At 38.9% G+C, this 17,773-nt stretch overlaps 1 protein-coding gene across 1 annotated transcript in view; it reads right to left on the reverse strand.

Annotated features, from left to right (window-relative positions):
• Positions 1-17,773, reverse strand: part of pcdh15a (protocadherin-related 15a) — a 412,089-nt gene that overhangs the window by 199,686 nt on the left and 194,630 nt on the right. The window contains exons 17-18 of the mRNA XM_055162873.1: positions 17,436-17,529; positions 3,192-3,320 (exon numbers count right to left, since the gene is read on the reverse strand). Coding sequence (XP_055018848.1) covers positions 3,192-3,320; positions 17,436-17,529 — 223 coding nt within the window. The remainder of the gene's footprint in view (positions 1-3,191; positions 3,321-17,435; positions 17,530-17,773) is intronic.

Genomic DNA, 17,773 nt, shown 5'->3' on the forward strand with positions numbered 1-17,773 from the left:
ACTGCAGTTTAAATGGACAGCTTTACAAGAGGTGAGTAATAAAGTCTTACTATTTTCTCTATTTCCTGAGTTTGTATCTTGCGCCTCTGTGTCCGTCACTCCGTCTACCCCTGATGCTCTGTTTTATTGGCTGTTACGTTGCTGATGTTTGGTGGTTATGATCTGACAGAGCAGCTCAGAGTCACACTCACACCACACACGAGGAGCGCAGAAGCTTCAAAATCAGAGGCAAAATACAGTCAGGTCATGCCTCAAGCAAATCTATGCAAATTCTCCTGTAGTGTGTGGCGGGCTTTAGGATAGCTTATGGTGCATCTGCTAATAAAACAGCTTCACGAAGTGCGCTGTTAGCATTACCAGCAACTGGCGACGCCTATATGTTTATACATTTGTGTGTGTAGAGGCATATTCGAGGTTGATCGGAAAAAAATGTAGTACCGACAAGAAACCCACCCAGACACAAGGGGGATATGCAAACTATGCCACCATTCCAAAAAAACCAGAAAGCAAGGATGAATAATGTATTTTAAAGGTCTTATATTATGCAAATGTGACTCTTGAGAGCTTTAAACCATGTTAATGATGTTAGTTGTGTTTTGTTTCTTTACATATGTTTGAGTAACTCTTTGTTGTGTCTGTCTACATCTCCACAGCTCAAAATTCTCCGGTTCACCTTGCCAACTTTTACCTTTAGTTTGAAAGAAATTTAGAGATTGGCAATTTTAGTGTTGAAATCATCCTAATGACTCAGGTGAAGGTGTATGGAGTTTAAAAACACAGTGAAGCACTTCCTGTGTTACCATATGACATCACGAGATAGAGCAGAGAATTGTGTTTTCTGTTTGAGAGAAGAACTCAGCCTTAATCTGCAGAGTTTGTGTGTTAAATCTGTGTGAAAGAAAGAAAACATGACTCTAGGTATGTTTGTGACGAAGAAACAACATTATTCCATAGAAGAAAAAACAGCGTAATGTGGGCCCTTTAAGGTTAATATAAGTATATAATTATGTCTATGAAATGCACGCCAACTTGTATAGTAGTTGTACACACTGGAACAATACCCATTGTATCTAATTCAATAATGATGATGTAGTGCACATAAGTATATAAGATGCACAGTGCTAATTTGATTTGGAGAGCGCCTTGGCTTGGCAATAAGCTCAATACTACTAACAAGGGAAAGAAGAGATAATTAAAGTAGCAGTGAAAATGATCTCCGTAGTAAAAACAAATAGTCCCACCCTTGTTCTATACGTTTACTGCCATTGTCCCAAACCGTGCATAGGATTCAGTAAATGTAGCGCTAATGGAGTTTTTATAATGATGAATCGGATCAAAATGGCGTCCATAAAACCCAAGCTTTTATGGATGGTTCTGCTCTCACGGCCGTAGTCACCGAGGCTGTCCCTTATATCGTTTGTGACTAATCTTCTGACAAGCGTCGGGCCAATTAATGTACAGCAGTAATGAGAAGAAGTCATGTCGGGCAGTGAAGCTTTGCACAGCTGGTCAAGAGGGACACCGTCTGGATATGAGAAATGTCCAAAGGGATCAAGCACAGTCTTAAGGTGGACTATAGGACTAGTGAGGAAATGATATTGATACTTTGCAGCTAATGTCGTCCACGTTCCCTGGGGGTGTGAAGCTGCCTGGAAGCACTGCTCTGTTAGAAGATCTGTTATTCAAGTTGGATTAACCTGAGCTTTATTTTAACACAATCTAATCTGAAAGAAATTAATTGGTTTGAACTACCGTAAGTTCCGGACTCTAAGCCGCTACTTTTTTCTCACATTTTGAACCCTGCGGCTAATAAAACGATGCATCTAATATATGGACGGATTCTTTGTTTGGCACATTGTCCACTCATATATACGGTCTGTGGTTTGGTAACACAGAAAGCGTGCAGAAAGCGTTGCTGTGTGTGCTACACTAGCTAGTGATATTGTCAGCACACTCAAATAGTTTATCGTTGTGTGATAAAATAAGTTATGCTGCTAAATGAACAGTAGTGAGGGTGATACGTCTTATCCGTATGTGTAAATGACGAGAAGAAATGTCTCAAACTTCAGGAGTCGGACATCCACTCATACCTGACTGATAGAACTACCCTAGCCCCTGAGAGAGTCTGAAATCTGCTGAAATCCTCCAAGACACTGACATGAAGACAAGACAGGACAGCGGCTCTTTCAGGAGACATGCGGGGAGAGACGGGGGCGATGCAGCGAGGAAGTTTTGAACAGTTATTTTGCGCTTCATACTCACACAATCTTCATGGAAAACACACAAAGAAATGCGGATGATGCAGCTTTTAAGTTAATTTGATGTGTGCAATTGATGTGGCTGTCGAAGAAGGAAACAGAGCTGCTGCACGTGAGCTCGGCATCAGTGATTCGATGGTGAGACTCTGGAGACGGCAGCGTGATGAACTGACTCAATGCAAAAAGACGACAAAAGCTTTGAGATGATAAAAGCAGATGGCCTTTAAAAACGTTGTTGAAGACGTGGACACCTTAGGCTTATATTCAGGTGTGGCCTATATATGTACAATTTTAAACTTTTGTTAAAATTTAGTTGATGGGGCTTATATTCAGATGCGCTCAATAGTCCTGAAAATACGATACAATAGATGAGCTGATTTTTGCTGTTAAACAAGTCCCCTCTCAAATAACATTACAGTCACAAGCTATAGCTAGTTTTCAGACCTTAAAACATTTTTGTCTGTGTTTGCTAATGTGTGTATTGTGTCATTATAGTAACTACTTAACATTCCACCAACACAGACACATGTATAACACCCCCATTGTGATGTCACTGCAAAGTATCAATAGTAGGTCACGCAACTATGATTAAAAAATGTCATTTAAAGGTGAACTATAACGGCTTGTCTCCACTAGGATGTTATAACTTAGCCTGGGATGTTCTACAGTACGGCACTGAGCGTATCTATATCCAAGACAAGCAGGTGAAGGTACAAGTCAGCTCTGTGAAGAGGTGACCCCGCTCACAGTATGAATACATTTTTCAACAATAACACTTACACAAATGGCTAGATAGATGTTTTAATGCCATACTGTGGAATGTTTCAGACATAGCAATAACATCACCATAAGAAGTGCAGGACATGGACACTGCTCTCCACGAGAAAACTTACAGTGAAGCTTTAAAACATCAAGATTGTGATGAGTTCTTACCGTGACTTGTCCCACAAATAGATTGGCCGCCTCCTCTCTGACGGTGAAGTTTAATGGTGTGGTCACATTAAACTGGGGGTCGTTGTCGTTGACGTCGGTGACCACGATGTCCACAGTGGTAGTGGAGGTCTATGAGAAGACAGAGAATACAGTATATGTTTATGGACAGGCACAAATGGTATAAGTTACATGTATAAGGTACTAGGCATGGGACCAAAACCAGTATTAAGTATTTAATACCGCGGTATTGAAATGCCATGGTAACAGTGACCGTGAGGGTGGGCATCTGAACAGGTATTGACACCTCATTTATTTGACTGGGTCTGTGGAAAATGCAGCGTTCCTCACAATAGTGCTGTTCACACCTTAACGCTCTCTTGATATGGTCCTTATGTCTTAGCTGTATTCTTGAGATGTGAATGTCATTGACAGAGTTCATGGAGTTTTTTTTTTTTAAATAACACATAGAGAACTCAATGTGAAAAGAAACTGAGTCATCAGAAACAGCTTCTTTCTACTCTTAAGTAAGTGGCCATGACACAGCAAACAGGATATGTACATGTCTTGAACCGCACAACACTTTATATACAGTATATTCAAGCAGCATTATGAAAAAAGAAATTCAACAGTAGCAAATGTACATCATTATTTAGAATTTTGTTCATTGTAAACCACAGTTTTAGTCTTAAATGGATCATTATACTTTGGACATTTTAAATCACAAGATAGATCTAAAATTACTTAACTATTAACTATTAACTTCTTAATAAAAAAAAAAACAAGTCTGCTAGCTTCCAGGTTGGAAAATAGTGGTGCCCAATGTGGTATTAGAGCAGAGCGATGATGCCAAGAATGCAGGAGAATTAAGATTACTCATCCATGAATCACTCTAAATACAATGTGGAGTGGGTAAATGAAACCGAAGCTCTTAAGAAGTTGACTTTGCACAGTATGTCTCCTTTAATATTGGCATTTCAGTAGCAAGCGGCAGATTTTTTTAAATCTTAATGCCCCTGTCCTAACTATGGATGTAACGATATTCACATCTCTTGGTACAATATTTTCACGCTATTCGTCTCACGATTTATTGCGATACTTTGTGGAAGCTAACAAAACTGTGAATATGTAAATGTTTCTTGTTAAAATGCCATAAAATGAATTAATCCAAATAACTAAGATTTAAAAGTGCTTATAGCAGTTATTTCTTCATCTAGTCTGCACTGAATTGGAACAAAGCATCATGGTTTGTGTAGTTTCCTCTTTTTTTAAGCTATTGCGGCACCATAACTATAAATTTTAGCAAAGAGACTTGTAATTTGTTATACTATAATGGTCCACAATATTATTGTGAGACTTTTGACGGCATGATATCGTGATATTTCACTTACTGCAACATCTCTATTCCTAAAACATGAGTCATAACAGTCATAACAGTGAACAGGACTTTGCACTGATGGAACAAACAGACTCATCTGCACCTTATACTGCTCTATCTCCCTCTGTCTTTATACTGCCTTGATACTGTAATTTCATTGTTACTTGTGACAATGACAACAAAACCTTGAATTTTTATTGCTGATTTTGACTTTTTTTTGTTTTTTTCACCCTAAAGGCATGACAGAATATGAATATTTTACAATAATAAGTACAGAGATGTGGGTGGTGAAAGGGGTAGGTAAAAACAGACATTTTCTGAGCACTCAAGCCTCAAATGTAGGACAATACACGCTTACTCAGACATGCATGAATCAATCAAAATATAACTTTGAGTAAGCTAATCATGTGAAAACACTGTTATAAAGTGGCTAAAAGCTCATAAAAAATCAATATCTGTTACCCCTTTATCCATAACAGACTATACACATTAGCATCTTCTGTCAAAAACTATTAAGAGCAGCTCCACGAAATGGCTGGCTCTTTCAGGACGGGGGAGTCATTTGGCCTTACCGAATAATTTATAAATTGCCATAACAGCTCTGCATTAAAAAACAAGCAAACTTTTAATGAGCAAAGTTCTAAGTCAATTTTCGTACCTAAATGTGAGCGCTCCCATAAACCTTGCCGAACAATGTACAAAGTGATTTCAAACTTAAACAACACACTGGGCTGTTATGGCTTTATACCAAACAGGGGCATAATATACACACCGTGCGATGGGCTAGGCTAATCCCCAGCTGGCCCATTAGCTCCCATTCACTCATTTGAAAGCGGGCTACTGTTAACCTTCACCAATGACATATCACGCAGCACCCTAACAGAAAAAGGGCTGAATAGGCAAAGTATAGGACAATCTCCCCTGTGCAAAGATATGCTGTTGTATGCAAATAATGCTCCATGCTAGATTTTCCTTTGGGGGCAAGACAGCGGTGGGAGGAGCCAGGTCCTTGAAAACAAAATCCACAAACGCAGTCATTTTGAAGTTGGCACATGAGAGAGGAACGCAGGAATCATCGACCTATTCTGTGTCACCTTGATTTCACCGTCCTCTGGGAATGACTCTTATCCTGTGCGTTTGGAGTGTCGTCTTTGATATACGCATTGTGTTTTTTTTCCCTTCTGTTGTGTTGTAGTTTACACGTGATCAGTATCGATAATAATGCATGATTTATATAGAGGTTTTCGAAGCTTAACAGCACTTGACATCGAGTTATACGTTAATGCTGTTCTATATAGTGCTTATATTTTAATGTTAAAGTTACATTTTAGTCATGGATTGGGATGCTGGCGCCAATACTGAAAAATTAGCTGAATCAAGAATTGGTTCCATGATACCGGTTGAGCCTTTAATTGGATGTAATAAGAATATTTACAGGCTCATTTTTGGTTTAGAACATCTCATATTGTTTTACAGACTTCTATTCATACAAAGCTGTTCTGAAGTTATTTGAAGGATAAATGGCATTAACAAAACAATTGGATCTCTTGTGTAATAAGTTAAATGTTTCAAAGAAATAAGAGCCATTTTGCATTCCTACTCTGGTTTCGGTTGATACTGGGTATAGGGATGATACTTAAAGTCAAAGTATCTGAACTGAAAAAAGCTACTTCGGTGCATCACTATTCATGGTTTTGTTTAGTTCCAATTGAGACATTAGTTTGGTTGAGTTTTGATACAGATAGGACACGTAGGACCTCATTTCTTAGTAAACCAGTGTGTTGGAGATGTGTGGAGACAGTTTTTTTTAAAATATTCCATCCAGTCCTTGTATTTGCAGAGGTCGCTGGTGCTAGGCTAGTGCATGTCAATGGCCATAGTTAGCCTGCCACTAAAATCAGTCTTACCCACTCCACAAAACACCGGAAGCAAATCTATTATGATGCCAGACTGTCGATGTAAATGTCTAGAATAGAATCATGTCTGAAATAAAACTAACCTTGTATTGCATGAGTCGTTGCATGTTGAGGGACTATTTTCTAAGCAGGTAAAATAGGTGCTAGGTGATATCAGTCCACAGCTGACAAACTTTCTATCAGGAAGTACAACTCACTGCTGCTGCTCAGACATAAATCCTTCAAATGCAAATTGGTTTTACTTGTAAAATTATTCTATCGACAAAGACATTCACATCGACAGTCTGGCATTATAATTGTTTTGCCTCGGGTGTTTTGTGGAGTGGGAAAGACTGTTTTTAGTGGCAGTCGAGCACCAGAGACCTCTGCAAATGCAAGGACTGGGTGGAATATTTAAAAAAAGTGTCTCCCCACGTCTCCAAAACTCTGGCTAACAAGGAACTGAGGTCCTATGTCCAAAATTCCAGACTGTCCCTTTAAGTTACTCATAGTTTTGCTAATTTAAAGGCAAGCTATGTAACTTTTCAGATGGACTTTATGCCACCTGCTTATCTCCATGGAGATCTTACTGATGTGCCTAGAATGTATGTTGTATGGTATGGCACTATCTAACTTATCTATACACACTGAGACTAGCAGATGGCGCCACCAGGTCACCAAGTTCAGATCTACGGTTCTTTGCTTGAAGTAAAAAAAAAAAAACACCTTTGACTATATAATCTTCCAGGAGACAAACAAGTGACTGACCAGAAAAGTTGCATGATTTTTGAGCCTATTTCTATTCTTTTACTATTCTTAAACTGTGAATTGTAACACTGGAATTTCCTCATTGTGGGGCAAATAAAGGTTCTCTTATCTCTTATCTTAACATAATGCACCTTTAAAAGTATAAATTGTAATACTAAGTCATAAGCATCTCACATTTTCTCTCATATCCAAATTAACTGACGACTAGCTACCAATCTGCACTTTTCTAACCACCACCATCTGCTATTCAGACACATTCATACAAAGAAAATGCCTGTGAAGTGTCTTGCCCAAGAACACAGCAGCAAACGTACTCGATATCCACTCTATAACACTTTCTTGTCTTTGGCAAAAACAGCCAAAATGCATAAGGAAGCCAATTACTCTTGTGGCGTGGGTGGGCTATCAAAGCTCAGATCCTGTCTCCATGTCCGTGCAGTCGGATTAATGAGCTCCTATTATTAATTTAACATAAAAGAGGAACTGTGTGATGTCTCCCAGGCTGTCCTCGCTGTACCCAGGTTGCCAGTGCTTCTCTTCATGTGACAAGTTTAGACCAGGAGGCATGCTGAGAGGGAGAGCAGCTCATACTAAGCCCCAAGCGATCTCCACACTGATACATGACTTTTACAGTGTTTTTCAGTTTTACCATATTTTTCTGACTATAAGTCGCACTTTTTTCATGGTTTGGGTGGTCCTACAACTTATACTCTGGTGGGACTTATATATTAGCTGTGAGAGTGTGCTCTAGGCTTGTATGCCAGTATCTGCTACTCCTGTTACTCCTGTACCACTGTCACTTGGCGTCCTACTGCAGAAAGAGACACTGTCCTGTCTGGGATCATGTCAGTTGATCACACCATTACCTCTGTACCAATTTAAATGAACGTATTCAGACAACTGAGAAGACTGAACACAAATGCCCCCAAAAAGAAAATCATATTTTGCAGATTACAAGCTGCAAGTGGCGAAATATGCAGCCGAAAACGGTAATCGAGCAGCAGAAAGAAAGTTTGGAGTGAGTGAGAAACTTGTTGGATGGATCGACAAAGCATAAACTTCAGTGACAACAGAAACCATCCTATCGGGATTCAGAAAGGCCAGAATAATTCTAACTGGAACTGATGCCGAGTCTGACGACGTCTCTGTTTACCTCCGGAGGTCGCAGAGTTGCTCTGAAGTGACACCAAGGATGAAGAATTCAGTGGATTTAGTGATCTGGAGTGAGATGGAGAGTTTGTTAAACTTGTTCTGTTCTGTTGTTTATGCTATATTTATCTGAAGAACTGTTCATATGTGACGTTAACAGTCTGTTGTTCTCTGTTCTATTGTTATGACTGTAACTTGCCTTTCAAGATGAAATGTTGGTTCCTGGTCTCTGATTTTATAAAATAAATTTCCCCCAAAAAGTGTGACTTAAAGCCCGGTGCGACTATATGTTTTTTTCTTCTTCACTACGCATTTTTGGGTGGTGCGACTTGTACTCCGGAGCAACTTATAGTCCGAAAAATACGGTAGTTGGATGTGGCCAGTCTAGTGCTTTGTTTCAAGAATTAGTAGCATTTAAGTATACATTTTAAAGATTTCAGTCAATATCTTAAAAATCTGTTACGTAACTTTGCTGGTGGGAATTAGTTGTCTCCATTGAGATGCTACTGCTTTGTCTGGAATGTTCCATGGTATGGGATTAAATTTATTTATCTTCAATTAGATTAGTGTATCTTTAAAGAGCCCATATTATGCCATTTCCTGATATATGTCATAATGTTGTTTCCTCATCAAAAACATACCTGTCGTTGTGGTTTGTTTCATTCACACATGTTTAAACACAAAAACTCTGCATACTCAGGTTTCACTCAAACTGAAAACACCCTGTTCCACCTTGTGATGTTAGGTAGCAGTTAACTCCAAAACTACCGCTTCATGGGAGCACAAGGTGAAACACAGGATTTTGAGCTTTGGAGATGTAGACCGACTAATAATATGTATAATAATATATAATATGTGTGAAGGAAACAAAACACAACTCCAGGTATATGGAGGTAATATTTTTCTAACATGACTTAAAGCTCACAAGAACCAGTTTTCCTAAGTACTATTTTTTTTAGATATTTTTTGAGATTTCAGTTAATATCTTAAAAAATATATTATGTAACTTCTCTGGTTGGAGGTTGTCTCGTCTCCACTGAGATGTTATTGCTTTTCATGGAATGTTCCTCCTCAGAAATCAATTAATCTTGCCTGTCCTGCATTTATTCAATTATGTGTGTTCTTATTGTTCAGAATTCTTATTAGTGTGCATGCCTCTCCACAGATTTGACCTGTAACTTGACCTGATGATAGCATCTGTTTGTCACAATGGAAAAAAATAAGTTTCGCGCCATATTGAAAAATCTAGGCAAAGCAATACCATCTCCACGGAAACAAGAAGTAAAGATACACAGTGTACTATTAAAGGTTTCATATTACACTATTTTCTACACTATTTTTATTCTATTATTATTATTATTATTATTATTCTACACTATTTTTTATCTGCCATAATGTTGTTTCCTCATCGATACACATTAACACACAAACCCTGTATATTTAAACTGAGTTCTTATCTCAAACAGAAAACATTCTGTTCCACCTTGTGATGTCATGTGGAAATATATTAAATCATTACAGAACAAAAGATAAAAGGTAGCAGTTAACTTGGAAATTACAAAGTGGCTTGAGCTATGGAAATGGAGACAAACTAATAATAAAGAATTATTCAAACATGTTGGAATGAAACAAAACTCAACTCCAGATATGTTTTGATGAGGTACCAACATTATAATATGACTTAAAGCTCACATGAGTCAATTTTGCTTAAAGGGCCCATCTCATGCAAAATAACTCTTTTCACATTGTATCTTCTGCACATACACAAGCACAGTTTGAGTTTTGGAACATCCATTACACAATAGTTATGAAATCTTACTGATTTCTTGGAGACAGTCACAGACCAGGAACTGTGAAATGCCGACTATTGCTCATCCCCCCCGCCCGTCCTGAGAAAGCTCAGGCTCCGCCCTCCAAACGTGACGTAGGCTCTGAGTGAGCCGCCCTTCCTCCGCCCATCTCAGGGAGGGAGGGGGAGACAGGCGTGACCCTGATAGCGGTAGGAATAAACTTTTATTCATCATGGCGATACAGCGCGCATTCAGCCGCATGTGTTGGACCCGGAATCGGACAAGGACTTGGAGATGCACGAAGCTCAAGCACCGCGTCAACATCAGCTGAACATTACTGATTGATAAAGTATTAATAAACGCTAGTAGATAAACTTATTATATCGTGGACACTGCAGTGTTTAACAATGAGCTTATGCTGTCGCTTTTGTTTAGGTGTTCATGTTGGAATTGTCAGCAGATGCGGGTGGAGGTGGGACGGAGGCGGTGGAGCAGGGGAGGGGGGGCAGGTGTGAAGAGCCTTCTGCTACATCAAACACGTCATAGGTGTAGCTGACCGCATCATCATTGTAGCAGGCTTTAGTTCGTTGTCACGTGTGAGGGTGGCAGAAATACACTGCAATTTGTTAAAAAACTGCCGAATCAATCTAAAAACCACTTTGGCGACATATACAAGGCCCACACATCAGTCTTAGAAGGTAGAAAGCTCTGAAAAGTTGATTTTGCATGAGATGGGCCCTTTAATATTGAACCTATAAGTATCTGACTTTGTAGTTTGAGATACAAATTCACCACCAACACGATTGTTACACGAAATAAATGTGAAAATAGTGCAATCTTTGACTGAAACACTAAACTCTGAAGACAGGCGAAGAGACAGAGAGGGTGAGGTGGCTGATGGTTCTGCTGCTGTGGTGGATATACACAATTTTACCAGTTACTGAAAGTTTGTGGGTGACTAGGATTTCAAACCCGGTGACTCAACTAGACTCCTGCACACTACTATATATTATTATAAGTTGGGAAAATATGAACTTGTATTGCACAAAAAGATGATACTGACATATTGCTGGGTTGTGAAGTAGCCAGAAGCCAACAATGAGCAGCTATAACATGAGTACACAGAAGAATGCAGAAAGAGACGTATTTTGACTTGAGGTGCTTACAATGCTTTGATAAAAAATATGTAATGGTTATGGGCGATGAAATGTAACATCAAGGAATGGCTTTGAACATGAGGAAAATATTCTGAAATGCAGAACACTGAACTATGACAACCAATTCTAAAATATGAGTTAAAATATGATTCATTATTACTGAATGAGAACAGGTAATTAGGTCTGTCATGATAATTACTATATTGACTTATCGTACAATATATGAAAGCTGGAAGAGTTTATTTTGTGGATCATTATTTATCATGTGTATGTTTTCTTTGTTAAAGTGGGGAGATTTGGGGCATTTTTTGTGTTAATACAATAACATTTGAGCTGTAAAATGTTAAATATGTGATTTTTATGTCTAATCATCTGTTCATTTACTTGTTACAGATCATGTGTTGTAATGATACAGTATATTTAAAGGGACAGTACGGAATTTTGGACATAGGACCTTGCCAGAGTGTTGGAGACGTGTGGAGACATTTTTTAAAATATTCCATCCTGTCCTTGTATTTGCAGAGATCACTAGTGCTAGGCTTGCGCATGTCAATGGCCATAGTTAGCCTGCCACTTACCCACTCCACAGTGCACCTGAGGCAAATCTATTATTACACCAGACTGTCGATGTGAATGTCTGTGTTGATAGAATAATTTTAGAAGTAAAACCAACTTTGCATTTGAAGGATTTATGTCTGAACAGCAGTGGCGAGTTGTACTTCCTGATAGAAAGTGTCTCCTCTCGTCTCCAACACTCTGGCTCACTAGGAAATGAGGTCCTATGTCCATAATTACAGACTGTCCCTTTCAATAATCCTGCTGTACTCTATTGTTATTGTATCTGTGGCATAATTTTGCAATATTGTTGTTTATTGCAGTATATCTCTGTAGCAATTTATCATGTTTCAACGTTTATTATTGTGACAGGTAATGACTAAAAAGTATGTAATGTGAAATGGTTACAACACACTACGCTTATAGTGCAAAAACAAATCTCATCTGGTTTGAAGTAGAAGTCAGAAAATGAATGATAGCCGAGTAGATTTTACCATGTTACACAGAATAATTCAGTAGTTTCAAAACATTTTTGACAGCTTACAAGATCATTTAGGACTTGAATTAGGCTAAATGAATGTCTGTCAAGCAAATACATTTACTGAATTTAAGTATTTTTAACTCATTTAGATATTTTTGTCATGTATATTCACACATGTCGAAATAAATGAACACACAATGACATATGTGCACAAAGGGTCCTATACATTACACAAATTAGAGCTATAAGCCTTGTTACAATGACATTACCTCATCAAAAACATATCTGGAGTTGTATTTTGTTTCATTCATTTCATTTTATTCAAATTCTTTTATTTGTTTTTAAATGTCTCCATGGTATGGCCCCTCAGGATCTGTCTGACCTGTTCGTACCTCACACCCCCTCTCGTGCACTCAGGTCAGCAGATCAGGCTCTCCTCCGTGCCCCAAAGACCAGGAGAAAACAGAGAGGAGATTGGGCATTTGCAGTGTCTACTCTGAGGCTGTGGAATCGGCTTCCTTTGCCTGTTTTTAAGTCCCTACAAAAACTTTTTTTTTTTCTTTTAACAGTTTGAGGGTTGACTTTTTACCTTTATTTGTATTGCATTATATTTTACCCGTACCTGTCACTGTCACTGTATTTGTCACTGTTTATTATCTGTTTGTGTACAGCACTTTGGTCGACTGTGTTGTTTTTAAAATGCTCTAGAAATAAACTTGAGTTGAGTTGAGTTCATTCACACATGTTTGAGTAACCCTTCAGTATTAGTCTGCCTACATCCCCAAAGCTCAGAATGCTGTGTTCCACCTTGTGATGTCATGAAGTGGTAGTTTTCAAGTTTACCTTTTGTTCAGTAGAGACGGGCAATTCCAGGGCTGAAATCACCCAAATGATTCTAGGGAAGGAACAAGCAGCACTTTTTATATCAACATCACAATGTGGGTCAGTGTTTTCAATTTGAAAGATGAACTCAAGTCTATATATGCAAGATTATGTACAGTATTTAACATGTGTGAATGAAACAAAATTGTGATGAGGAAATAATATTTTAACATAGATGACAAAATAGTGTAATATGGGCCCTTTAAGAAATCTATGTAGTAATATTATACTATGAAAAATTATTCAAAAGTGCATATTTAGTGCAGTTCTATCAGCAAATATAATCCATAGATGACTAAAATATATTCAGTTTTGACATATTTTCCCTTGTATAACAGCGCCAAAGCAGAGGATATCCTAACCTCTCAGATCATTGCACGTACAAGGGCAGCCAGTGTAATAGTGTTAGACTTTAACACTTAACAGTTTGGAGGTGGAGGTGATAGAAAGTGACAGAGCAAAGAGAAAATAAATAAGAAGAGCAAAGATGGATCAGACCCTCACAGGACGAGATAACCGCACGGGACCGTATCTTGTACCTAATATTGACGGGCAGGCCACAGAGCCCAGACCAGCCACAGCCATAGAGCCAGTGCGTATAGTCCTTTCAGTCAATTACCACCAGAGTCACTTCAATTCAATGGCTCAGCTGGAGAGAAGCTACTCACAAAGGGAAGGGACAAGAGACAGCCTATAATTAGGACACAACATGGGACTTTTGTGCTTCTAGAAGAAAGTTTGACACAAGTGGCAATTAATGTGTGAGAAATTGTGCAAAAATGTTGTATTTTAATATAATATAGTCTAGGTGTACATATGTGATTCATAGTGTGTAGGATATATTGGCTTGTGTTAAAAAAAAAACAAAAACAAAAAAAAACAAGGCTATTGATGCAGATGGCAGTGCAAATTTTAAAGAGTTGCACTATTTTCTGACTTACATATATTTTATAATGCTGCTTCCTCATCAAGAACATACCTGAAGTTGTGTTTTATTCCATTCACACATGTTTAACAAACATACATATTATAATAATATAATATATACATAATATATTTGTATATACATACTATTTAGGCTTTGAGCTTTTCACTCACCTTGTGATGTCATGTGGTAATACACCTTTATTAGGAAGGAAACTGAGAAATGACTTGAAAGATGCCATATAAAATTGTATGTGTGTGTTACGAGCTGGATGGATAAAGACACAGGAGGTGAAACGGTTACAAAAGTAAAAGTTGTTTTTATATTTAAGTAAATTTTAACTTACTTTAAGAACTCTAAAGTCCCTGCCGTGCCCAAAAAACAAAGTAACAACTGAAAGATGAACCTGGTGAGTCGGCCAAACCGAAAAAAAAAAAATGATGCGGCACCAGGCCAACCTCGTACAGGGCTGTAGAAGCCGGTACCAACATCACTAACCAAAATGAAAAAAGACATCCCCAAACTAACCTTACCAAACAAAAGGCGAAAACAGGACAGTCGGTCCCACGAGGTCAAACACAAAAGGCTAACTGCAGCTAACAGGCACTGAGCGGCCTGTGCCAAGCAGCCAAGGCAATGGAGCGCGCAAGGAGACGAGCACGCTCCCAGGTGAGAGGAGGGCGAGGCGGTGCGCAGCGAGAGTGCAGGAGCAAGACAGCGTGCCACTGATAGGCGGCCTATTTATACTATGACCAGTCACCCCACAAAACATACATAAATATAAAAATACATGCAATGGGATGTGCAAAGGGGCACAGCACATAACGGTATGCCTATTTAAAATTGACATGATATAAATATATTTTTTAAAAATTAAAACATGTATATTTTTGTGAAATTACTTACTCAATACAAACACAATTAAACCTGATCTGAAATCATAAAATACAGCAATTTTGCAGGACCCAGTCTGAAAGGTTTAAGATTGCTTGGTCTAACTTAACAATATCGTGTGTATGACAGGAGCAATCTGTCAAAAGTACTAAAAAACTGCAGTACACCTACACCTTCACTAAACTGTGTGTTATGATCTTGGTCAGGAGCACTGCTGGACAATTGGCTTGCTGCTGGTTTTCAGATCCTTATTATGTAATGTTATACTCCCCAACCAGCCAATTTTTTTTTCTTTCTAGTGGTTGTATATTCTTTGCACTTTCTATTTGGACATGCTCTCCATCTTCATTTAGTATTAGTGGTCTATTTTTAGTTTGTCCAGAGATAAGGATACCAACCTGCCTCAAGGTACCATAAACTTTCAATACATTTTGTACAAAGCATTAGAAATAACAGCTCCAACTAACCACTTGTGTGCACATTTCAAACACACTGCAGGATCACACATGCTACTTCACTGTGTCTTCGCCTGATGTTTTGTGAACGCCAACTGCTGCTAGTACATATGCCGGTATGACAGTGTATAACTCTTCAAAATGTCAACAGTAATTCCGCGGCGCGTGCCAGCCAACTGTTAGTGTTAAGTGTTAATGTGCACGCAGGTGAGAGGGGGCCAATCACCATCACTGTGGCGACAGCTCATCAGCTAATGTTCATTACCTCGCATGCACCACAACCTACGAAAGAGAGCCAAAACTTCACCTCAGCCCCTGGAACCCCGACAGCTGTGCTCAAACTGTGCCAAGGGAGGTGCACTCTAATTCAATTAAGAGCGTTTATGTGATTACCGAGTCTCTACGGGAGTCAGTGCTCGCTGTGGTACTGTCGCCGCTTTGACGGATTCATAGATGTAACTGTCCAGAACACATGCAATAAGATGTTACGGTGAAGACAAGATCAGCGGTTTCCCAGGCTCCACGAGCTTCACAAATAAAACTGTCCATTAATCTGAAATGAGAGTGGCTTGAGCAGAGGTAATCGCTGGAGGAGCAGACGAATGAGCTAACCCCAGTGGCATCAACACACAAAAGCATATGGTGTGGAGCAGGTGTAAGGAGAGGGTGAAAGGAAGACAAAGAAAAGGAAGAAAAAGTGCAAGGTTTTTCTCATGAGTTACAAAACTGGAGGTTGTGATAGAAGCATGTTATGTAATGACATGATTGGACTATCCATCAGTATGTTACATAGTGCCAAAGGTGTGTAGTACAATGCATCAGTCCAGCTATTTAAGTTCCGATAGCAATATTCATACTTAAACTTTATGTTTCTACCAAGACCCAACATTAACTGATACCAGTGTGTGGACTGAGAATGGCAATTTTCCTAAAAAGTTAGAGTTCACATGTTACAAATTTCCATTTGTGTTATGTAATTGTTTCTTATCCTGCAAATAAGTAGTGACCAGCTTTGTATGAATAAAAGTTCAGACATTATGGGATGTCCGAGGCCTACGGTGAGAGTAAATATTGTAATAATGTATAATCTTATTGCATCAAATATAAGGTTCAACCAGGATTTCAGTTGAACTGATACCATGGGGCCGTGATCCAATCCAGCAAAATTTCCTGGATCTACGCCAATATTTGATACCCTTAACAGTATCAGTTCATCCCTATTACTCTCTGACATAGGGCGCACTCACACTAGGACCTTAGGACCGTGCCATGCTTAAGCGCGATTGCATGGGGTTCTATGGGTCACACTCGCGCACCAGAGCTATTGCTTTAGTGGAGAAAAAAAAGTCCAGAGACATGATATATTTATTAAATAGTAAGACAGATATTAGTCCTGCAGCGATACGCGCTCCTCTGTGAATTTATGGATATAACAACAGCATGGAGGAGTGAGGACAGCCAGAGGAGAGAGGCTGCAAAATTTGTCACCATCCACAGTCCTTATTCAAGCCCGAATTTGCTGTATCTTTTGTTTTCCTTGTATCTGGAACATTCCCAGACCTGACAGGGCTCATATAGTAAAGTTATGCGTGTGCATATACACGAGCAACTGTGACGTGCGTTGGCCCACCTCCTCCAACTGGGCCAGTGTCTCAAATGTGCCAGTTCATTTGGGCTAGTGTGAGTGCACCCTTAGTTTTTGAAAATGTACTTTTCAGAGTGTGTAGAGAAGTTTTCAACAGTAATCACCAGCACAGTTTTTGCAATCAAAACATTTCAAGTAGTTTCTCCAAAGACTTTTTTTTATTATTATAGTAGTAGTAATTATTTGGGTCATAACTTTGTACTTCTACTTGAGTTATTCTTACTTCTTTGGCCCAAATCAACCCCAGATCCATTTAAAGAGATCAGAACTTACTCCTCCAGGGTTTCCGTCTGAAGCGGTGACGATCAGGCGGTACTGGTCTGTAGTCTCACGGTCCAGAGGTTTACCCAACAGGAGAAGGCCGATCCTGCAAAGAGAGATTAGAAAAGTACATTGAGACACTTGAAATAGATAGTTAATGTTCTTCTAAAATTTTATGTCAGCATTTCTGCTCATATACTGTTTCTCTTGGAATAATGTAATTTAACAACAACTTCAACAACTACTATAGTGGTAACTGTAAGGAGCCTGCACTCTGTATGGAGCATGGTATCTTTAAAAGCTACCATAATCACAAATGAATCTGAGTTGCCAGTGCCTCAACCTGCAAA

This window comes from Boleophthalmus pectinirostris, unplaced genomic scaffold, assembly GCF_026225935.1.
Source record: "Boleophthalmus pectinirostris isolate CB_2022bp ecotype Guang Dong unplaced genomic scaffold, ASM2622593v1 HiC_scaffold_5, whole genome shotgun sequence".
In the NCBI taxonomy this organism is placed as follows: domain Eukaryota; kingdom Metazoa; phylum Chordata; class Actinopteri; order Gobiiformes; family Gobiidae; genus Boleophthalmus; species Boleophthalmus pectinirostris.